General features: G+C 47.9%; 1 protein-coding gene across 8 annotated transcripts in view; it reads left to right on the top strand.

The window, feature by feature from the left end:
- Positions 1 to 23,812, top strand: part of MTOR (mechanistic target of rapamycin kinase) — a 284,248-nt gene that overhangs the window by 26,379 nt on the left and 234,057 nt on the right. For 6 of the 8 annotated variants that reach the window (XM_029578924.1, XM_029578921.1, XM_029578923.1 and 3 more), the window contains 7 exons: positions 93 to 227; positions 6,253 to 6,528; positions 14,009 to 14,117; positions 15,460 to 15,646; positions 15,808 to 15,936; positions 16,167 to 16,411; positions 16,674 to 16,889. In XM_029578924.1, the coding sequence (XP_029434784.1) occupies positions 93 to 227; positions 6,253 to 6,528; positions 14,009 to 14,117; positions 15,460 to 15,646; positions 15,808 to 15,936; positions 16,167 to 16,411; positions 16,674 to 16,889 (1,297 nt within the window). The remainder of the gene's footprint in view (positions 1 to 92; positions 228 to 6,252; positions 6,529 to 14,008; positions 14,118 to 15,459; positions 15,647 to 15,807; positions 15,937 to 16,166; positions 16,412 to 16,673; positions 16,890 to 23,812) is intronic. The other 2 variants (XM_029578927.1, XM_029578922.1) reach the window with 1 other exon arrangement.

The raw sequence follows: 23,812 nt of genomic DNA, 5'->3' as shown, positions 1-23,812 counted from the left end.
AAACCCCATTGCTCCAATCCATATCTTTCCCTCTTTAAAATGCATATTGTTTTTGGGACTATGAATAATTGTGGGCGATTTGTTACCTGCAGCAAACATATGAAGAGGCAGAGAGAGGTTTTGATGAGACGCTCTCCAGGGAGAAGGGCATGAACCGCGATGACCGCATCCATGGTGCCTTGCTCATCATCAATGAGCTAGTGAGGATCAGCAGTATGGAAGGAGAGGTAAGAGCCTGCACTGCTCCTGCCATAAGATCACAAGATAACCTCTGACAGCCTCCCTTTCAACCACCCCCCCAGTGCTCTGGTGTCATTCCTGATTTCCTAAGCTAGCACAGCAGCATTTTGTGGGGCCCCCCCTTCTATGTTGCCACTATAATATTGAGACACCACTGTGGCGGCATCAGGCTGCCTTTTTCCCTCTACGTACCCGGATCAGTCCAGACTCCTGGGTTTTGCCTCCCCTCCAGTAGATAGAGACAGAGAAGTTTTGACGGACTCTGCCGTATGTACCAGGGTGCCACCTATAGCCCGTCAGTATTTCTCTGTCTCCAGCAGATGGTGGAGGTGCAAAACCTGCAGTCTGTGCTGTTACTTAGTGTAGAATTCAGGAAGGTTATAGTCTAGTCAGATAGTTAGTCTTAAAAAAAAAACCCAAACAGGTCATACGGGAAAAAATATCCTTGCTACAGGAGACAGTCTTCAGCCTCCCAGGGGGTTGCTAGGTCCTGAGGGGACCATCCCCCTGGTTGTAGAGGCAGCTGCTGTGGAGGGTTGAGGACCCTATTGCCAGCTAAGAAAGGTATTGGGGGTGATACCGGGGAGCCTGGCTCACTCCCCCCAATAGGTCCAGGACCCGGAGGTTATCTGGCAAGTTTTTAATGCTTTTTCTTCTGTCTCAACTCTCCCTTTCCTTCCAATTGTGTTGGGGCCCCTCTCGTGCTGTTTCGCCACTATTTCGTCAGGGTTTTCAGGGGAATCTTGTGCTTTTTTCTTACCTAGCAAATGCCACGGCGAACCGCGTGTTGGGTGTGTGGCGCCGCGCAAACGAGCCCCTCGCAGGAAGGCCAGTGCTCTAGTTGCCTCTCAGGGGGAGAGGGAGCCTCCACAGCCCCAGGGAGGGTCGTTGTAAGGGTCCAGACTGTCTCCGGAGCCTTCGAGGAGCTGCAACTCCCATCTCTCGGCCCGTTCCCGCAGAGTGCGGGAACAGGTGCCATTTTGCAATCGCTAGCGACAGAGACCTCGGCGGCGCTTACAGCACAGGGGGAGGAAAATCTCCCGCCAAACTTGTCTCCGCAAAGGACTGTCCCTGAGGGGGACAAGTCTGGTGGACTTGGATCACAAGGCGCTGCGGATGTCCCTGAGGGGAATACGGATGATTCTTCCTCAGCGTCTTCCTTTTCTTCTTATTTTGTACTTTTGATGCATAGGGCCTTTAAGGCCTGGAAGGCAGGTAAGAAGAGGCCCCTCGCATTGGACCCCCAGACCAGGCCTAAGAAGCGCTCTCAGGATATGGGTCATCCTCCATTGCAGCGACCCTTAAGTTTACGGACACCTCTGGCTGTTTCAGATACTTCCTCCGATTTGGAGGATCAGGAGGATCGAGAGTTACCTTCCCAGTCCCTGAGGGGAGGGTTTGAGGGGGAAACAGACCAGCCGCAGGGGGATCTGCAGGGGTCCCATGGGGTGGACAGAGAAGACCCGAAGGTGGTCCAGCTTTTTCGGAGAAAAGACCTGGGTCCTCTCATTCCTGCTATTTTAGGGGAATTAGGTATTGAGGTTCCCCAGGAAGAGTCCCGGCTAGCGTCTATGTTCCCAGTGGTGTTGGGCCTGCGGGGACCACCTTCGTCATTCTTTTTTCATTTTTCGGCCACGGATTTGCTATTCAAGGAATGGGACACCCTGGACTTGGGCCTGAAGGTGTCCAAGGCGATGGATAAGCTATACCCTCTGCCAGAGGAGGCTTTGGATCTTTTGCGAGTACCCAAGGTGGATGCAGCGGTGTCGGCTGTCACAAAAAAGACCACCATTCCGGTCACTGGCTCGATGGCCCTCAAGGACTTGCAGGATCACAAGCTGGAGATTCAGCTCAAGAAGGTTTTTGAGGTCTCCGCGCTTGGGATCCGTGCTACTATGTGTAGCAATTTTTCTTTACGAGCAGGTCTTCATTGGGTGCAACAGCTACAGGCCAGCAAGTCGCTATCAGAGGGGGAAGCCTTCCAGGCGGGGCGACTTGAGGCTGTCATTGCCTATAGTGCGGATGCCTTCTATGATTTACTTCGCACGTCTGCCAGGACCATGGTATCCGCCGTCTCGGCACGTCGTCTGTTGTGGTTAAGAAACTGGGCTGCGGATGTTTCGTCCAAATCTCAGCTGGGCTCTCTGTCGTTTAAAGGCAAGCTGCTCTTTGGGAAAGAGCTGGAGGACCTGATTCAGTCCCTGGGAAAGAATAAAGTTCATCGTTTGCCGGAAGATAGGCCGAAGTAGAGAGGTTCCTTTTCTTCCAGGACTCAATTTCGGGGAGGTCGGAGGTCTTGTACATCTCGAGTGCCCGCTTCCTCCTTTTGGCAAAATTCCAATAGACAACAGACATATTCTCAGTCCTTTCGTGGGCAATGTTTCGGTAGACCTGGTAACACCCAGGGCGGAAAGCCTTCACAATGATGTGCGGCCGGTCCATTCCTCTGTTCCCGTAGTAGGGGCAGATTGTCTCTGTTTTGAGGAGTGGGCCAAAATCACTTCGGACCATTGGGTTCTACCTGTGATAAGACATGGCTTCGCTTTAGATTTTGCACGCTGGCCCCGCCATCGGTTTCTGGTTTCTCCTTGCGGCTATGCAACAGAGCGTCAGGCTGTAAGGGAGACCCTGCAGTGCCTTCTCGAGCTCGGAGCAATTACTCCGGTCCCTCCGGCAGAACTTTGGAGGGGCTGTTAATCCATTTAGTTTGTAGTGTCCAAGAAGGAGGGGACCTTCCGGCCCATTCTAGACTTAAAGTGGGTCAACAGATGCCTTTGGATTCCCCGCTTCTGCTTGGAGACGTTACGGTCTGTCATTGCGTCGGTTTGGCAGGGGGAGTTTCTCGCATCCCTGGATCTCAGAGGCATATTTGCACATCGGGATCCAAGCCGATCCTCACCATCATTGTTGAGAGCTCTCAGCTGGGTGGTCAACATGACCAAAAGTCGTCTTGTTCCCTCCCAATCAATTGGAATTTTTGGGGGCTTTGTTCGACACTCGACGGGGAAGAGTCTTCCTGACGGACGACCGCTTTGTCAAATTACAGGGTCAGGTGCGAGCCTTGTTGTCTAAGCATCCTCCGAAGGTCTGGGATTACTTACAAGTCCTAGGATCCATGACTTCAACCCTGGAATTGGTTCCATGGGCCTTCGCTCATGTGCGGCTATTACAATTGGCGTTGCTTTCCCGTTGGAATCCGATTTCCAAACAGTTTCATCTGCCTTTACCATTGACGGAGTCCGCCCGGTCCAGCCTGGCTACTATCGGACAGCTTACGCCGCGGAGTTCCCTTGGTTGTTCCAGACTGGATGGTGGTTACTACGGATGCAAGCCTGTCCGGTTGGGGAGCGGTTTGTCTGTGGAAGTCTGTGCAGGGGCAGTGGTCCCGGGAGGAGGCCCGATAGTCCATCAATCGTCTGGAGACCAGAGCGGTGAGACTGGCACTGCAGGCCTTCCTTCTGCTTCTCCGGGGCAAGTCTGTCAGAGTCCTCTCCAACAATGTGACCACGGTGACTTACATCAACCGCCAAGGCAGAACCAGGAGTCAGCTAGTAGCGTTGATCACATGGGCGGAGCAGAACCTGGTCAGTATAGCGGCATCCCACATTGCTGGGGTTGAAAACGTTCAGGCAGACTTTCTCAGTCAACATCATCTCGATCCAGGGGAGTGGGAACTAGCCGACGAAGCCTTTCAACTCATCTGCGACCAGTGGGGACACGCCTTGCATGGATCTGATGGCGACGTTCAAGAATTCCAAGGCTCCACGCTTCTTTGCTCGCCGCAGAGACACGGGAGCAGAGGGCGTAGATGCTCTGGTGCTTCCTTGGCTGACAAACGTTCCGCTTTATGTATTTTCACCTTGGCCTGTAATCCGCAAGATTCTTCGGTGAATAGAGCTACATCCGACAGAGGTGATCCTGGTGGCTCCCGAGTGGCCGCGTCGTCCATGGTGTGCGGATCTGATCAATCTAGCAATAGAGAGTCCCTTGCGGTTTCCAGATCTTCCGAACCTGTTTCATCAAAGGCCCGTCTGTTTAGACCAGGTCGATTGCTTTTGTCTAGCGGCATGGCTTTTGAGAGGCAGCGTCTGAAGTCCAAAGGGTATTCGGATGCTGTGGTGTCTACGCTGTTGCGGTCGCGTAAGGCTTCTACTTCCCTATCTTATGATCGAGTATGGAAGGTCTTTGAAACTTGGTGCCTTGACAGGGAGATTGTACCTACCAGGGCGTGCATGCCAGACATTTTGTGTTTCCTTCAAGCTGACACTTATAAAGTTAGTATTGCTTTTATTTCTGAAAAAAATAAAAAAACTCCAAACAATATTGTATCACATTCCAATTATTTTATTATAAAAAAAACTATGTACCGAACCGATTTGGCACTTGTGTAAATTAATGTCTCAGCATCCCTATCTTTATGTGCCCACTGTAAACCGTTGTGACGGAAGCTACTTAACGACGATATAGAAAAGTCTTAAATAAATAAAATAAATAAAAATGTAGTTCCTTGCAGGTGCAGGTGGCAGCGCTCAGTTGTTTATGCGGTACCATTCAAGGGGTAGCATTGGCGGTGCATCCAGCTGTCTCTCGTTTCCTTCGGGGGGGGGGAGGGAACATTTACGTCTGCCGGTGAGACATCTGTGTCCATCCTGGAATCTAAACTTGGTCCTTATGGCTTTGTGTGCGGCGCCCTTTCAACCTTTGCGAAGGGCAACTTTGAAAGACCTCACGTTGAAGGTGGTGTTTCTGGTGGCGATTGCATCTGTTCGCAGACTGTCGGAGCTTCAGGTCTTGTCATGTAGGGAGCCTTTCTTGAGGATTTCGGACTTGGGAGTTTCCTTGCGAACGGTTCCATCGTTTCTTCCCAAGGTAGTTTCCTCTTTCCATTTAAATCAGTCTATGGAACTTCCGTCCTTCTCAGACCTGGATAGGTCTGATCCTTTTTCTAAGGACTTAAGGAAACTGGATGTTCGTAGGGCATTGATGCGCTATCTGGAGGTTACCAACAGTTTTCGTGTCTCATATCATCTCTTTGTGCTCTGGGGTGGGCCAAAAAGGGGTAATATGGCATCTAAGACCACGATAGCTCGTTGGCTGAAAGAGGCCATAAATTCTGCATATTTGCTAGGTGGTAGGCCCTTACCAGTGGGTCTTCGGGCACATTCTACTCGTTCTCAAGCCGCCTCCTGGGCAGAATGTCAACAGATTTCTCCGGAGGAGATTTTCAGAGCGGCTATATAGAAATGTTTACATACTTTTGCCAGGCATTACAGTCTGGATGTCCAGGCCCCGGGGGCAGGCAGATTTGGAGAAGGTGTGCTGAGAGCGGGCCTCTCCGGATCCCATCCCAGGTAAGTGAAGCTCTGGTACATCCCAGGAGTCTGGACTGATCCGGGTACATACAGGGAAAGGGAAATTGGTTCTTACCTGATAAATTTCGTTCCTGTAGTACCACAGATCAGTCCAGAGTCCCGCCCACTTGGCACTTGAAGGTAGTGGAGAGTCCGCTCCTTTTCAGCATTTGTTTTCTTTGGTCGGCAGATCAATCTAGTTTTCCGAGTTTCACGGGTTCTGTTCCCATTTGGGGGTTAGTGAGCCAGTTTAAGTTGTTAGGTTACTGTATATAGTTAATTTGGTTTTTTGGACCATTCTGCTTTGACTGAGCAATACTGATGGACTGTAGGTGGCACCCTGGTATATACGGCAGAGTCCGTCAAAACATCTCTGTCTCCATCTGCTGGAGGGGAGGCAAAACCCAGGAGTCTGGACTGATCCGTGGTACTACAGGAAGGAAAATTAGCAGGTAAGAACCAGTTTTCTTTTTTTGCAGCATTGCTGCAGCATTATTGTTCCCCTCCTGTGCCTTTGTTGTGACATTGCAGGCATTTGCCTTTGCTTCTGCACATTGTTGTAGCAGTAAATATCTCTCGTGCAGCAACTGATGAGGGGTCCCTTTGAGTGATGTGGCTGTGGAGGGCTTTCATTGATTTTTTTTTTGCCTCTTGTATGTAGCGCCTCAGAGAGGAGATGGATGAGATCACCCAGCAGCAACTGGTACATGACAAGCACTGCAAGGATCTAATGGGCTTTGGGACAAAGCCACGACATATCACCCCTTTTACCAGCTTTCAGTCTGTGCAGCCTCAGCCCTCCAACGCTCTGCTGGGTCTCCTGGGTTACAGCAATCAGCAGGGGATGCTCTCCTATGGTGCCTCGTCAGTCCCAGCCAAGTCCACTCTAGTGGAAAGTCGCAGCTGCCGAGAGCTGATGGAAGAGAAGTTTGATCAGGTAAGGGTTCCCTCATCTCTTTCATCTCTATGACCTCATAACTGAGAGATTTCTCTGGTTTTATAACCTTTTGCTTCGTAATTTGGTGTTATTGATTGATAATAGCTATTCCCTCTACGTACCCGGATCAGTCCAGACTTCCTGGGTTTTGCCTCCCCTCCAGCAGATGGAGACAGAAGTTTTAACGGACTCCGTCCTATACCCTGAGGTGCCACCTACAGTCCGTCAGTATTTCTCTGTCTCCAGCAGATGGTGGAGGTGCAAAACCTTTAATCTGTGCAGTTAGTGTAAAAAAAAAGACAGAAAGTAAGCTGGGAGTTTGTTTCTAAATTATACTTAGTTTAGTTCCAATTAAACCACTTTTGAAACTAAACAAAATATTGCAGTGGAATAGTGTGCTAATGACACTTTCTGAATCTTCGCAAAAAAAAAAAAAGCTGCTTTCTTTTCCTACCTAACAGCATTCATTTCATGACTATTTTAACATGTGTCTGAATAGTGCTAAGCACGATCTGGAATCGGGAATCGCTGATTATGTCAAAATCACTCAATAATACCAGCTGTATTCCCCCAATCTATATGTTTCTATTAAGACGCAAGTTATTGCCCGTCATTGTTCAATAAAGGCTCTCTTTATTGCTCTGCCTTACTTTTAAAAGTAAGGCAGAACAATAAAGTAAGGCAGTCAATGACGGTCAATAACTTGCGTCTTAATAGAAACATGTAGATTGGGGGCATACAGCTGGTATTACTGAGGGATTATTTTTAGAATGTGCCATCTTTGTAAGAACGTTCTTCCTATTTCAGAGCCTAATTACATCCCGGGAGTAGGTGTGTAGAATAAAGAACTTATTTAGTTTGGGTTTAAAGCAATGATAATAACAGGACTCTTCAAAATGGTAAGATGTCTTTTTATTGTCTTGAGGTTATTTCTAGTACACTTAAACAATACATGTGCACATTCTAATATGAGAAGCAAATTCTTTCTTTCCCTTAATCTCCTAGGAGTCTGCTTCTATTCATGCTGTATGCGTGCTTCACATGTACTGATGTGACACCCAGTACCGCTTTCTGTGCTTCCTCCTACCCCCTTCTCCAGACTGAGGAAATATCCTTAGGCATGAAATATAAACTATTTATGCTTTACTTGCCAAAGCTTTTTACTTTTTGCTAGTTCTAAGGTGAAGGGAGGATAGGTACTACTATGAATCTAATTGTGTTGCATCTTTGACCAAAGCTGTTTGGGGCCAGGCAGGGGTAGTAGGAATAACATCCTTACGATGTAGTGTAAGGATTAGTCAGAATGGCAAATATCCTTTCATGCAACCTTCTCTTATTAAGGAGAAGCAGACCCAAGGTAATTTTAGAATGGCGATTTAAAACATGACTATTGATTTAGTAACGCAAAAAGGTGGTGGAAGCCATATATGGGAGCATGGCAAGAATGAGCTCAACTTATATATATATCCTCTTGGTGTTTATTTTTCAAATGCAAGCATGAATTGGCCACTATGCATGGGTGACACATGGGCTCAGTGGTACTGACATGGACCCAACTTTTCTAGCTCTGTAAAGACTTACACTGACCTTGTGTGGGAGTTCCTGTGCACTCATGCTGCCTCGTGAACCCCAGATGTCTGTCATGGATACTCATTTCATTTTGTTACCACTTTTCGGGTCCAGACCATGAATCCTCAAATTGCTACAATACCTTCCCCAGAAATTGGGGGCCCTAAGGAAGGTGCCAGTGAGTATAAGCCGCAAGCCGTAGTGGAAAGATGAAAAGATGGAAAAATAAATAAATAAATAGTGGAATGCTGCCTCATCATGAGCAAAAGAGCCTTTTGGCTCAAGAAGCTGAGGTGGGAAGCTTCTTCCTTCTCAACGCAATAAGCATGGGAAGAGTGGATCTCCCCTCTCCCGACTCCTGATTGTCTCAGGTTAGTGGTTTGAATATGGCACAGAGGCCTATAATACTGAGAGTACCATTAAAGAGGCCCAGGAGTTCTTCTTCAGAGTTGGAGAGAAGGCTCCTATCATTGGCATAGGGCACTGTTAGAGTGGGTTCTTCCTTGATGCTAATAGATACTCAAGGTGCCAAGTACTTATTTTTCCCAGATACGGGGCCTGCCAGGGTACCATCTCTCATTGGTGAGGAGCTTTCAGCACATTGTGTGTAACACTAAGGCTCTGTTAGTGGTGTTGGAGCACAGCACTTTGGCCTGGACACCAAAGTCCTGTGATGTCAGACATGGCTCAGAAGGAAGATCCCATCAATGGGGTGGAGCACCAGTTGACTGGAGTTGCCAAAGCAAAGCATACTGGAACTGACTACCTGTATTGCGGAGGATGCTGCTGTAGGGCCAGGCCCCTCTTTTTAGCTTTATTGGCATCCCTGAGTGAGGTTGAACTGATCTAGTTCTATGAAGTGAGTGTTTCTTCATCTCTGGCTATTCAATAGAAAACAAATGCAGTGTGGAGCCAGAGTTGGGGGGGGGGTGGGTGTTCTGACAGGCCCTGCTCTTTGCATGGCTTTCCTTGGTTACAGGAGGCCTGAGAGGGGGGAGGGATGTTACAATTAGGGAATAGCCACTGCTATTAATTGCATCAGTAGCATGGGATCTTCTTAGTGTTTGGGTACTTGCCAGGTTCTTGTGGCCTGGATTGGCCACTGTTGGAAACAGGATGCTGGGCTTGATGGACCCTTGGTCTGACCCAGTATGGCAATTTCTTATGTTCTTAAAAAAAAAAACCAAAGAGAGACAAGGAAGATTTTCTTCAGCCTCCCAAGGGGTTGTTAGGTCCTGAGGGGACCATCCCCCCTGGTGCTTGAGGCAGCTGCGGCTAGGGGTCGAGGGCCCTATTGCCACTTGCAACCAGCACTGGGTGTGATACCAGGGAACCCGGCTCACTCACCCTAGACGGACCAGGACCCATAGAAGACTGCTGGGCAAGTTAAAAAACAAAAGAAACTTGCCCAGCAGTCTTCTTCGCTGCTATTTTCGTTACTCCAGGTTGTTTTTTTCTTATTTTAACAATGCCACGGAGCTCAGCATGCCGGGTGTGCGGCTCGGTGCGCACACGCCTTTCTTGGGACGGCCTCTGTTCCTCATGTCTCCCCGGGGGGGGAGGGAACCTCTGCTGCAGGCAGGGATGTTAGACACAGTGCTTGCAAAGCTCCTACGGGGGTTAGTGGACCGTGGGAACGGAAGCCATTTTGAGCATGATCAGGGCAGCGATGCGAGCCGCGGTAGGGGAGGGGATTCTCCCGCCTTCTCTATCCCCACAATAAATGGCCCCCGGGGGGGGGGGGGTGTGAACCAACGGGGGTTTCTTTCTCCTCGGAGTTTATTTTGCTGCTTCATAAGGCCTTTAAGGTCAGGGAAAAAGGCTGGTACCACGTTCGAATCCACGGAAGCGGTCCAAACCTAAGGGGAGCGCTGGGTCTTCAAAAGTGAAGCACCCTTTACTGTCCGTGGCGCCCCATACAGATACAGATTCTTCTGCACACGTTTCTGACCCAGATGACCAGTTCCTGCAATCCAAGCCCCCGCTGGAGGTGGATGTAGATGCAGATCAACAGCAGGATTCAGGCTGCGGCTCCCATATTGTTGAAGGAGACGACCTGAAGGTGGTTCGCCTTTTTAGAAAGGATGAGCTGGGTCTGCTTATCCCCGCGATTCTAGGGGAGCTAGGCATCGACGTGCTGCCAGAGGAATCCCGGATGGGGGTTATTGATTTGGTGGTGTTGGGCCTGCGGGGTCCAACCACTTCTTTTCCTTTCCATTTCTTGGTAACTGACTTGCTGTTCAGAGAATGGGACACCCCTGACCTGGGGTTGAAGATTAGTAAAGCAATGGATAAGCTATATCCTCTGCCGGAGGAAGCTTTAGACCTTCTTCGAGTTCCCAAGGTGGATGCGGCTGTGTCAGCAGTAACCAAAAAGACCACCATTCCCGGTCACGGGAACGACAGCCTTCAAGGACCTACAGGAAAGAAAGTTGGAGCTTCAGCTCAAGAAAATATTTGAAGTCTCGGCACTGGGAGTGCGAACTGCCATGTGCAGCATTCTTTCTTTGTGAGCTGGCCTGTGCTGGGTGCAACAACTGCAGGCCAACGCCGATCTTTCAGAAGAGGAAGTTCTCCAGGCGGGATGGCTGGAAGCTGCAATCGCTTATAGTGCGGAAGCTCTTTACGATCTATTGCGGACTTCGGCCAGCTCCATGGTTTCAGCTGTCTGTGCATGCAGACCTCTGTGGTTACGGAACTGGTCTGCGGATGTTTCTTCCAAATCTCAGCTGGGTTCTTTGCCTTTTAAGGGCAAGTTGCTTTTTGGAAAGGACCTGGAGGACATGATTCAATCCCTGGGAGAGAATAAAGTTCATCAATTGCCAGAAGATAGGCCCAAGTTGAGGGGCTCCTTTTCTACTCTCTCGCTTCCGTGGGAATCAAAGATTTCGAGCACCCCGATTTACCGGTTCCTCTTTTAGGCAGAATTCGAGCAGACAGCAGACCTGATCCCAGTTCTTTCGAGGCCGACGCTTTGGTAGATCTGGTAATCCCCAGTCTGCGCCTGTGGTGAAGTCTCCGCAATGAAGAGACGCCGATCCATTCCTCGGTGCTGGTTGTAGGGGGCAGACTGTCTCTGTTTTATGAGGAATGGACCAAATTGACGTCGGACCAGTGGGTCCTCACCATTATAAGACAAGGCTACGCTTTAGATTTTGCACGTCACCTTCGGGACCGGTTTCTGGTTTTCCCCATGCGCTTACGAGGAGAAACGGAAGGCGGTACAAGACACATTGCAGCGCCTTCTCAAGCTCGGCGCCATTATGCTAGTTCCTCCAGAACGGAGAAGAGGCCGCTATTCCATTTACTTCGTGGTGCCCGAGAAAGAGGGGGGCCTTTTGGCCCATTCTGGATTTAAAACGAGTCAACAGATGCCTTCGATTGCTTAGAGAACAGAGCAGTGAGGTTAGCATTACTTGCTTTTCTGCCTTTGGTTCGAGTTAGGTCGGTGAGGGTCTTGTTGGTCAATGTGACAACTGTAGCAAACATCAATTGGCAGGGAGGGACCAAGAGTCGAACGGTGGCTCAGGAGTTAATTCTTTGGGCGGAACAACACTTGGTCCAGATAGCGGCGTCACACATCGCAGCGGTTAAAAAGTCCAAGCGGATTTTCTAATTCGCAGTTTGCTAGATCCAGGGGAGTGGGAGTTGTCCGAGACAGCGATGCAGCTCAACTGAGAGAGGTGGGGCTGGCCCCATGTGGATCTAATGGCGACTTGTCTCAATGTGAAGGCATCTCGCTTTTACAGCCAAAAATGAGTACAGGGCTGAGGGAGTTGACACTCTGGTATTATCCTGGTCTTGGGGGAGGTTGGGGGGAGATCAGCTTTCCCCCTTGGCCTCTGGTAGGCAAGGTGTTGCGTCGGATAGAGAGACACCCAGGCAAAGTGGTGTTGGTGGATCCGGAGTGGCCACGTTGGCCGTGGTTTGCGGATCTGGTCAACATGGCAGTGAACGGGCCGTTACCCTTCAGTCAATTTCCGCGCCTTCTTCGTCAGGGCCCCATATTTTCAGACCAGGCCGATCACTTTTGTCTAGCGGCTTGGTTTTTGAGAGGTTTTTGAGACAAAGAGGGTAGCCAGAGGCGGTTATTGCTACACTGTTACAGGCTAGGAGGCAATCTGCTTCTCTTTCGTATGAGAGGGTCTGGAAAGTTTTTGAATCCTGGTGTATTGCTAACGTCTCATGTTTTGGCCTTTCTTCAAGAGAGTTTGGCCAAAGGTTTGGTTTTAAACTCTCTTAAAGTGGCTGCTCTTCTGAGGTAAAGAAGAGGGTTCCTCTCTGTCTTCTTATCCTGATGTGGTTTGGTTTCTCCGGGGAACAAAGAATTTGCACCCTCCAGTAAGGAGAGTTTGTCCATCCTGGAATCTTAATCTTGTCCTCAGAGGTTTGTGTGAGGCACCTTTTGAACTTCTTAGGATTTGACCCTTAAGGTTGTTTTTCTAGTGGCCACTTGTTCAGCTAGGTCTGGAGGATCTCTGAGTTACAGGCTTTGACTTGCCGTGATCCATTCCTGCAGATTTCAGACTTGTGGGTGTCCTTGCGGACGGTACCTTTGTTTTTACCTACGGTGATATTGGCATTTCATGTGAATCAGACTGTGGAGCTTCCGGCTTTTCCTGAGATTGACTCCTCCACACCTCACGCGAGGGAACATAAGCTGTTGGACGTGCGGAGGGCATTGTTGAGATATCTCAAAGTAACTAATGACTTTAGGTTGGATTACCTCTTTGTTTTGTGGAGCAGTTCAAAAAGAGGCTTTCAAGCATCTAAAGCTACTATTGCACGGTAGCTCAAGGAGGCCATTGGGTCGACGTATATAGCTAAGGGTCATCCGGTTCTTGTAGAGTGGCTACATGGAAGTCTTTACATACCTTTGCGAGGTATTACAGGTTGGATGTCTAAGATCCGGGTGTTGAAGGATTTGGAGAAGGTGTGCTCAGAGCGGGCCTCTCCGGATCCCATCCCAGGTAAGAAAAGCTCTGGCCTGATCCTGGTACATACAGGGAAAGGAAAATTGGTCCTTACCTGCTAGTTTTCGTTCCTGTAGTACCAAGGATCAGTCCAGAGTCCCGCCTGCTTAGCGCATAGAGGTAATGGAGAGTCCGCTCGTTCCACCTTACTTTTATGTACAGACTTCAACAGATTCTGTTCCCACTTGGGGTTAGTGATCCAGTTCAAGTTTCATTTAGTGTATATAAGTTTGGTTTTGAACCATTCTGCTTTGTGACTGAGTAATACTGACAGACTGTGGGTGGCACCTCAGGGTATAGGGCAGACTGTCAAAGCTTTCTCCGTCTCCATCTGCTGGTGGGGGGGGGCAAAACCCAGGAGTCTGGACTGATCCTTGGTACTACAAGAACGAAAATTATCAGGTAAGGACCAATTTTCTTTTCCTTAGTGTAGACAGATGGACTCAGCATCGCGCCCTCGGCTGCCCGAGAACTGTGCTAAGGATTCGCCTGTGAGTGGGTCTTGAATGTCAGAGATTATGGGTAAGTGTTCACTCAGTCCGTAGATCAGGGCATCTTTATTCTTACTGGGGTTCACTGTCTATGGCTGGTTGCAAACAGTTACGGTTATCCGTTTTTAATTATATTTTAATCAAGTTTTTCAGTAGTATGTCCACAGTAGCTTTTGAAGAGAATACTGGAGGGCTGAGGTCACTGCAGGGCTGTAGCTAGGGTGACGTCAGCTATGAAACCTGACTCTGTCTCCATCTGCTGGCAGGGGAGCATAACCCATTGGTCCTGAGTCCATCTGTCTACACTAAGGAAAACGAAATTATCAGATAAGTAATTTCTCCATTTCTTTACCTTCTCACTGTCTCTTTATCCTTTCCTACATGAAAGACCTGCATGGTACATGGCCATGCTGGTTTTCTATCTGACATTCTTTCCATCAATTTTAGGTGTGCCGTTGGGTTCTGAAATGCCGATCCAGCAAGAACCCCTTGATTCAAATGACAATCCTAAATGTGTTGCCCCGACTGGCTGCCTTCAGGCCATGTGCATTCACAGGTAGGGATTCAGTCTGTGCCAACTCCAAGATCCACTACTAATGTGAGTAATTCTCTCAATACGAACACACCAACCCATGTACAAGAAAATTTTTTGTTTTTTTATATCTTTTCCTTTCTTCTTATCTTAAATCTCCAACCTAATTGCAAGCATTTATTCAATACTCTTTCTTGAAGACAGAAATTCTTCTCTGCAACCAACTTTTTCACACCAAAAAAAAATGTTTAGAGAGGAAAGCGGTTGTTTCCTAAAAGTTTAAAGTTACCATCCAGATTGACTTTATTACTGTTTTTTTTAATCACGAACAACCGCCGTCCCCCTGTATTGGTTTTTTTTTTACTATTTATTCAAAAATATTTTTACTCATTTTTTGTTTTTTAAAAAGTCATTAAATCTTGCCAAAAATGAATTTCTGTCAAAGAATAGATGGAACAGTCCACCTCAAAAAAAGGAGCTCTTCATTCTTCATTAAACTGAGCTTTCAATCGTTCACCTCATATCCCAGGCCCCACACCTTCCGGTTGTAGTTAGTCCACATTGCACGGGCCTCACTTCACGTGTTAGCCCGACCCGGCCAGGTTTCAAACAAGTTCCTCATCAGGGGAAAACCGCTTGCCCTCCACACGACTCAGCTTAAATGGCAAAAAAATTAATTGCAATGTGGAGCGGGCAGTTGGAAATTGGGCGATCCAGGAACGGATAGGACTACAGTCTGAGTCGTGTGGAGGGCAAGCGGTTTTCCCCTGATGAGGAACTTGTTTGAAACCTGGCCAGGTCGGGCTAACACGTGAAGTGAGGCCCGTGCAATGTGGACTAACTACAACCGGGAGGTGTGGGGCCTGGGATATGAGGTGAACGATTGAAAGCTCAGTTTAATGAAGAATGAAGAGCTCCTTTTTTTGAGGTGGACTGTTCCATCTATTCTTTGACAGAAATTCATTTTTGGCAAGATTTAATGACTTTTTAAAAAACAAAAAATGAGTAAAAATATTTTTGAATAAATAGTAAAAAAAAAAAAACAATACAGGGGGACGGCGGTTGTTCGTGATTAAAAAAAAACCAGTAATAAAGTCAATCTGGATGGTAACTTTAAACTTTTATGAAACAACCGCTTTCCTCTCTAAACATTTTTTTTTTGGTGTGAAAAAGTTGGTTGCAGAGAAGAATTTCTGTCTTCAAGAAAGAGTATTGAATAAATGCTTGCAATTAGGTTGGAGATTTAAGATAAGAAGAAAGGAAAAGATACAAGAATATTTTTTGGTTTTTTATATGTGGGTTGGTGTGTTGTCATCACCTTTCTGGGCAGCATTTTCTGAAGCTTTTTTCCTTTCCTTCTCTTTAGCAGATCAGTACCTCCCAGACACCATGAATCACTTGCTGAGCTGCGTGAGGAAGGAAAAGGAGCGTATGGTGGCCTTCCAAGCCCTGGGTCTGATATCTGTAGCCGTGAGGTCAGAGGTCAGAACCTATCTGCACAAAATCCTTGAACACATCAAAAGTGCTCTCCCGCCAAAAGACTTTGCTCACAAGTGAGTGCCAGAGGGTCCTAGGTCTGGGGATCTCTCCCCTGCAGTGTGGGTAATATCCTGTGCATTCTGATCTTTTGTTCTTACACGTCGCAGTGAATTCATGGAGGAAGGGCCCCAAGCAGATGGGGAGTGCCTGAATTTATTGTGCACTTTCCTTGCAGGAGACAGAAGTCCATGCAGGTGGATGCCACAGTCTTCACCTGTATCAGCATGCTGGCCCGAGCCATGGGCCCCAGCATCCAGCAGGATATCAAGGAGCTGCTGGAGCCCATGCTGGCAGTGGGACTCAGGTACTCTGCTTGTAGAAAACTTGCCCCAGTGCTCTGCTGGGCTTGACTGGGGGGGGGGAGCCTTTGCATTACAACTGCTTACAGGTTAGGCTCTGTAGAAGGGAAACGTTATTGATTACCCTCTCCTGTCTCAGGACAAATTAAAGATGAAGTGATTTGCTTCTTGTCTTTTTTTCTAGATTTTTATTTTTTTTTTAGTTTTTTGATCTGTTGCTGCTTCTTGCCCCCAGCCCTGCCCTGACAGCTGTTCTGTACGACTTGAACCGTCAGATTCCCCAGCTGAAGAAGGACATTCAGGATGGCCTGCTGAAGATGCTGTCTTTTGTCCTCATGCACAAACCTCTGCGGCACCCGGGAATGCCCAAAGGCTTGGCCCATCAGTTAGCGTCCCCAAGCCTCAGCAGCATCCCGGAGGCAAGCGATGTGGGCAGCATTACCCTTGCTCTTCGCACCCTGGGCAGCTTTGAATTTGAAGGTAATGTGCTCGCACTTGGAAAGGTGGTTGTAGTGTTCCTAGCACCAGGTTTCTCATTTACTATGCTGAGAGCAATGTGTGAGGTGTGAGTGCCAGTATTAGCAGTGCATTTCTGTATATAAGACACAGAGAAATGTAGTGAGCGACATGTAAAACCTGTGACATGTATGAGCCTTCTCCTACGTGCTCAGCTTACAGGGAACCATGGTTGAGACTAATTGAAGCTTCAAACCTCAAGAAAAATATCTTCCTCCCACTGCAGGTCATTCTCTAACACAATTTGTCCGACACTGTGCTGATCATTTCCTGAACAGTGAGCACAAAGAGATTCGAATGGAGGCTGCTCGGACCTGCTCTCGCCTTCTGACCCCCTCAATCCACTTGATCACTGGCCATGGACATGTGGTGAGCCAGACTGCAGTGCAGGTGGTAGCTGATGTGCTCAGTAAACTGCTCGTGGTTGGCATAACAGATCCAGGTAAAGATGGTTTCCTCAGAGGTCATCTGTATCAAACCACTGCTTGTGTGCTTTAATAACATGGACTGTCGGGGAGCAAGCAGAAAACAACATAGGTTTCGTAGGTATTCCCTGCCTCCTTTTTCAAAAACGTTTAGCAAATTGTAATAGCTTGAGGCTGCATGGATATGGTATTCCTGGCTGTGATGGAGAAAGGCAAGTCCAAGTAGCAAGTGATGCAGGGATGTTCACTTTATTTGTACAATTTATAGTCTGCGGGTTACCATAAACATACATAATAGACATATATAATACAAAAATTACACTTAAAACCAACATAAACAAAGCAAAAAAAACAAAACACAAAAGCCTTTTCATTTAACCTGAAATGTCACATCCCCACTTATTGCAGGAGCTAGGGAGGAAATGCTAGTAAAAACAGATGGGTTTTCAAAAGTACTGAAAAGCTTTGAGATGACTGATGAGGAGCAGCAGTGAGTACCAATGCCAGAAGGAGTTATTGGGGGTTGTCTGTGTGTGGGGAACATACCCCAGTAATGCTTCCCATCGCTGGCTTGCAGCCCAGTACCGTCCTCAGTTCAAGTTACGGTTATTCATCTTGCCTTCATACCCACCTAACCTTTTGCCTTTGTGTCCCTCTACTTTTTACAACCCCTCCCTGTACGTACAGGGATCAGTCCAGACTTCTGGGTGTATTCATCTGTGCCAGCAGATGGAGACAGAAAAGTAAAACTGACACTGCTTCATATACCCTGGTGCCACCTGCAGTTCCTCAGATGGTGGCAGTGAATAGACCTGCAGTTTTCTTCAGAGTACTGAGTATTTTTTTCTCACTTTTTTTATTCCTTTGAGCCTTCCTCCCAGGGGTCGGGGTTCCTAGTTAGGGATCTCTACCCTGTTTGGTCGAGGCGGACGGGCTGGTGGTCGGTGACCCTTTTGTACATCCGATCCAGAAGTAGCTGTGGGGTGCACATCTGGTGATCCAGATCCCTCCCCTCATGAGGTGACTTAAGAACATAAGAACATGTCATACTGGGTCAGACCAAGGGTCCATCAAGCCCAGCATCCTGTTTCCAACAGTGGCCAATCCAGGCCATAAGAACCTGGCAATTACCCAAAAACTAAGTCTATTCCATGTTACTGTTGCTAATAATAGCGGTGGCTATTTTCTAAGTCAACTTAATTAATAGCAGGTAATGGACTTCTCCTCCAAGAACTTATCCAATCCTTTTTTAAACACAGCTACACTAACTGCACTAACCACATCCTCTGGCAACAAATTCCAGAGTTTAATTGTGCATTGAGTAAAAAAGAACTTTCTCCGATTAGTTTTAATTGTGCTACCTGCTAACTTCATGGAGTGACTTTTTTTTCCCTCTGGCTCGGTTAAGTTTCTTTCCCCTCTTCTTTCTTTAATTTGCTGAATTGAGCTGGACAGCTCTCTTCAGCTTTAGGAGAGGGGCCAGCTGTAAGGTTTATTAAAGTTTAAAAAAACCCCTAAAAAAACAGCAAACAAGCAGGGGAAGCTGAAGGCAGCGGTAAGGATGGCTTGCTCTCTCTCTCTCTCTCTCTCTGTCCTATCACCCCCTGCGTGTTGTTTCTCCCTCGGGGTTCTTTTTGGTTGTTGGCCCGGTTTTTCCTCTGCTCACCCCCCCGATTCAATGGTGCGCAGGTTGGCTTGCCGTGCATGTGATGCGGCTCCTGGGAGGCTAAATCACTGTGGTCTGTGTGTGGCTTGTGTTTCGGGGGAGGGGCCTTTTGATTTTCCTATGCCCGCAAACCGGAGGAGAGCTGATGCTAGCGTGGCTGTCCCGAATTCAGCTCCCTTGATCACGTCAGGCCGCAACAGCCTCCAGTTCCCCTTAACCGCGGGAATGATGGCCATTTTAGAATCCCTCGCATGCACCCGCGTGTTCGGGGCTAGCTGGAGGTTTCCCTCCTCCGCTTTCCCTGGTCTACCTGGGTCCTGTTGGGGACAGGAGGACTCAGAGGGTGCCCCACCTGAGAGGGAGGAGGTGTCGCGCCTGCAGGCCTCTCCTGCGGGCTTTCGGCCTTTCTCACCTGAATTTATTCTGCTGCTGCACCAGGCATTTTTGGCACAGCAGAAAGGGCTTGCTTTACAGCACGGGAGTCATAACCCCCCCCCCCCCCCCCCCCCCCCCCCCCCCCACGCTTTGACTCCGGAGCCAGCCATAGGGTCGGTCGGTCGGTCTGGGCTGTCGCAGAATGCCTCAGACACTATGGTTTTGCGTCCAGCCTGTCCCGCTCCACTAACAAGGTCTCAGTCCTGGGGGCGACACTGTCGGAAGAACCAGTGACGGACTCAGTGACTAAGGAATACCGTCCAAGGGAATGATTCAGACCTGGTCCCGGCTTCTGAGGGGGATGACCCCAAAATCATCCATTTGTTCCACAGGTAGGAACTTGCCCCGCTCATCTCCCACATTCTGGAGGAGCTGGGACTCCAGCCCCTGCAGGACGAGTCTAGCAAAGATGGGGTGGATCCGGTACTGGACGGAATGCAAAACCCTCCTTCATTAAGAAGATACCTCTACAGGTACCTCACTCCAAAACCTCCCATCATATAACCTTCAGAGACAGGGCATTCTCCATAGCAGGACCTCCTCTATGGAACTCCATCCCAACAGATCTGCGGCAGGAACCCTGCCTCCCAACATTCAGGAAAAGACTCAAAACGTGGCTATTTAAAAAAGCCTTTCTGGACACCGAATGAATCTTAACTCACCACTAACCAACTTCCAGTCATTACCCTTACGCAGAAAACTATAACATTGCAAATGACATAACCTAGCAAATTCCATAAATTCTGTAAATGCTTTCTGTTAAAGTTTGGTAAATGTATTCTGTTAAATTCCTATCGCCTTTCTCTGCTCCTAGTTGTACATTTCCCTGTTTTATTGTAACTGCAATTGTTTTCGCTCAGCCCTTGTTATTTGTTCTTTTTATTGTAACCTATTATCACACACCCCCTTCTTATTGTAAACCGGCATGATGTGATACTTACCACGAATGCCGGTATAGAAAAAACTCAAATAAATAAATAAATAAGATGGTGGATCAGGAATGGGGCACACCAGATGCCGGTTTGCGTGTAGGCCGGGCAATGGAGAGGCTTTAGACCTTGGAGCTCTTTGTGCTACCCAAGGTGGAGGTGGCAGTCTCGGCGGTCACAAAAAAAGACGACTATCCCAGTGGCGAGTGCAGCAGCACTGAAGAATGTCCAGGACTGCAAGCTTGGGTGGTCCATCTCAAGCGGATTTTTGAGGTTGCAGCTTTGAGTCTCCCGGCAGCCATTTGCTCCAGTTTCATGCACTGGGCATCTCCACGATGGACAGCTAACCGTTGATTCCCAAGGGGGTCAGGCACAAAGTTTGGAAGTTCGATAGCTTATGTGGCGGATGCCTCTTATGATTTGGTGCAGACCCATCCTCGACTTGAAGAAAGTCAATCGGTCTCTCCGGGTGCTTCAGTTCCGAATGGAATCTCTTCAGTCAATGATTGCGTCAGCATTACTCTCCTGTTGGGATCCGGTTTCCAAACAATTTCAGCTTCCACTTCCATTTACAGAATTTGTGCATTCCAGCCTCGCGTGGTGGCTCTTCCCAGACAACTTGCGCCAGGTGGACTTGGAAATCTCCTCTTGGACAGTTGTCACCACCGATGCCAGCCTCTCCGGTTGGGGAGCAGTTTGTCAGGGGAGAGCAGTGCAGTACCAGTGGTCAGTGAGGGAGTCCTCGTGATCAATCAACAGGTTAGAAACCAGGGTTGTTTGATTGGCTCTGCAGGTCCTGCTTCCTTTGGTGGGGGAGATCGGTCAGAATTCTGTCGGACAATGCTACAGCAGTAGCCTACATAAATCGCCAAGGAGGGAACCAAGATTTGACCAGTGGCAATTGAAGCCTGGGAGTTAATTAGCTGGGCAGAGCGGCACCTGGACAGGATAGTCTCTCATATTGCCAGCGTAGACAACGTTCAAGCTGATTTCCTCAGCCACCAACAACTGGATCCCAGGGAGTGGGAGCTCTCCGCCTTTCGCCTCATATGCGACAAGTGGACCAGGCCAAGCGTGGACTTGATGGCGAAATTCCGCAATGCCAAAGCCCCGCAGTTCTTCACTTGACGCCAGGAACCAGGAGTGGAGGGAGTAGATGCTCTGGTCCTCCCCTGGCCGACAGACATCCTGTTGTACGTGTTTCCGCCCTGGCCATTGGTTAGCAAGGTATTGGTAGTGTAGAAGCTCATCCGGGCGAAGTGGTTCTGATAGTGCTGGAATGGCCATGGCGTCCGTGGTTTGCGGATCTGGTCAACCTAGCGGTGGACGGCTCTCTGAGGTTTCGCCTGTTGCCGAATCTCCTGCACCAGGGGCCTGTTTGTTTGGAAGGGGCAGATTGCTTTTGTCTAGCAGCATGGCTTTTGAGAGGTGGCGGTTGAAGAATAAGGGTTATTCGGATGCAGTGATTACTACCCTTTTACAGTCTTGGAAAAACCTCTACCTCCTTGGCTTATGTCAGGGTGTGGGGAGTTTTTGAGTTCTGGTGCGTGGATCACAAAGTAGAGCTACCCGGGCCTCGATTGGGGATGTTTTGGCCTTCTTACAAGCGGGCTTGGCTAAAGGTTTGTCCTTTTAGCTCTAGGTTGTTTCCGTGGAAAAGTACGGGGAGTAGCCTTGGCAGTGCATTCGGACGTGGTGCGTTTTCTGCGGGGGGGGTCAAAACATTTACACCCTCCGGTCCAAAGTCATTGTCCTTCATGAAGTTTGAATTTGGTACTCAGGGCCCTGTATACATTGCCATTTGAGCCTTTAAAGTGGGCGACATTAAAGGATCTTACCTTGAAGGTTGTTTTCCTTGTGTCTATTTCTTCAGCTCGGCGGGTGTCTGAGCTTCAGGCCCTGTCTTGTAGGGAGCCCTTAAGTATTACGGATATGGGAGTCTCTTTGAGGACAGTCTTCCAAAGGTGGTATCCTCCTTTCATTTGAATCAGTCGGTGGAACGCCCTTCCTTTCTAGACTTGGACCCCTCTAATCCTCGGTCTAAAGATTTGCGAAGGTTGGACGTGAGGCGAGTTCTATTGCTATTACTTGGAGGTTACGAACAGCTTATGCTTGTTGGACCATCTTTTCGTGCCGTGGAGTGGCCCCGGGAGCAGACACAAGGCCGCTAGGGCCACTATCGCACGCTGGTTGAAGGAGGCTATTGTCTCTGCGTATATTGTTCAGGTCGTCCGGTTCCAGTCCGAGCTCATTCTACCCGGTCACAAGCGGCTTCATGAGCAGAGTGTCAGCAAATTTTGCCACATATGAATTGCAAGTACCAAAATGCGCTCTGTGGTAATTTAAAAAAAAAAAAAGAACAAAACACTAGCATATGAGAATTTTCCCAACTCTGGAATTTGTTGCCAGAGGATGTGGTTAGTGCAGTTAGTGTAGCTGGGTTCAAAAAAGGTTTGCATAAGTTCTTGGAGGAGAAGTCCATTAACGGCTATTAATTAAATTTACTTAGGGAATAGCCACTGCTATTAATTGCATCAGTGGCATGGGATCTTCTTAGTGTTTGGGTAATTGCCAGGTTCTTGTGGCTGGTTTGGCCTCTGTTGGAAACAGGATGCTGGGCTTGATGGACCCTTGGTCTGACCCAGCATGGCAATTTCTTATGTTCTTATGTTCTTAGGAGATTTGTAGAGCGGCTACTTGGAATTCTTTGCACACCTTTGCTAGGCATTATCGGTTGGATGTCCAGGCCACAGATTCTGGGGGTTTTGGAGAATCTTCAAGGTAAGTGTAAAACATTGATAAGACAGGCAAAGAGAGAATTTGAAATGAAGTTGGCTATAGAGTCAAAAACTCATAATAAAAACTTTTGAAAATATATCCAAAGCAAGAAACCTGTGAGGGAGTCTGTTGGACCATTAGATGACCGAGGGGTTAAAGGGGCTCTTAGGGAAGATAAGGCCAATGCAGAAAGAGTAAATGAATTCTTTGCTTCCGTGTTTACTAATGAGGATGTTGGGGAGATACCAGTTCCAGAGATGGTTTTTAGGGGTGATGAGTCAGACGAACTGAACAAAATCACTGTGAACCTGGAAGATGTAGTAGGCCAGATTGACAAACTAAAGAGTAGCAAATCACCTGGACCGGATGGTATGCATCCTAGGGTTCTGAAGGAACTCAAAAATGAAATTTCTGATCTATTAGTTAAAATTTGTAACCTATCATTAAAATCATCCATTGTACCTGAAGACTGGATGGTTGCCAATGTAACCCCAATATTTAAACAAGGCTCCAGGGGCGATCCGAGTAACTATAGACCAGTGAGCCTGACTTCAGTGCCGGGAAAAATAGTGGAAACTATTCTCAAGATCAAAATCGTAGAGCATATAGAAAGACATGGTTTAATGGAACACAGTCAACATGGATTTAACCAAGGGAAGTCTTGCCTAACAAATCTGCTTCATTATTTTGAAGGGGTTAATAAACATGTGGATAAAGGTGAACCGGTAGATGTAGTATATTTGGATTTTCAGAAGGCGTTTGACAAAGTCCCTCATGAGAGGCTTCTAAGAAAACTAAAAAGTCATGGGATAGGAGGCGATGTCCTTTCGTGGATTACAAACTGGTTAAAAGATAGGAAACAGAGAGTAGGATTAAATGGTCAATTTTCTCAGTGGAAAAGGGTAAACAGTGGAGTGCCTCAGGGATCTGTACTTGGACCGGTGCTTTTCAATATATTTATAAATCATCTGGAAAGGAATACGATGAGTGAGGTTATCAAATTTGCGGATGATACAAAATTATTCAGAGTAGTTAAATCACAAGTGGATTGTGATACATTACAGGAGGACCTTGCAAGACTGGAAGATTGGGCATCCAAATGGCAGATGAAATTTAATGTGGACAAGTGCAA

The sequence above is a fragment of the Rhinatrema bivittatum genome, chromosome 15 (genome assembly GCF_901001135.1).
Source record: "Rhinatrema bivittatum chromosome 15, aRhiBiv1.1, whole genome shotgun sequence".
Classification (NCBI taxonomy): Eukaryota; Metazoa; Chordata; class Amphibia; order Gymnophiona; family Rhinatrematidae; genus Rhinatrema; species Rhinatrema bivittatum.
This window is presented reverse-complemented; position numbering and strand designations above follow the sequence as displayed.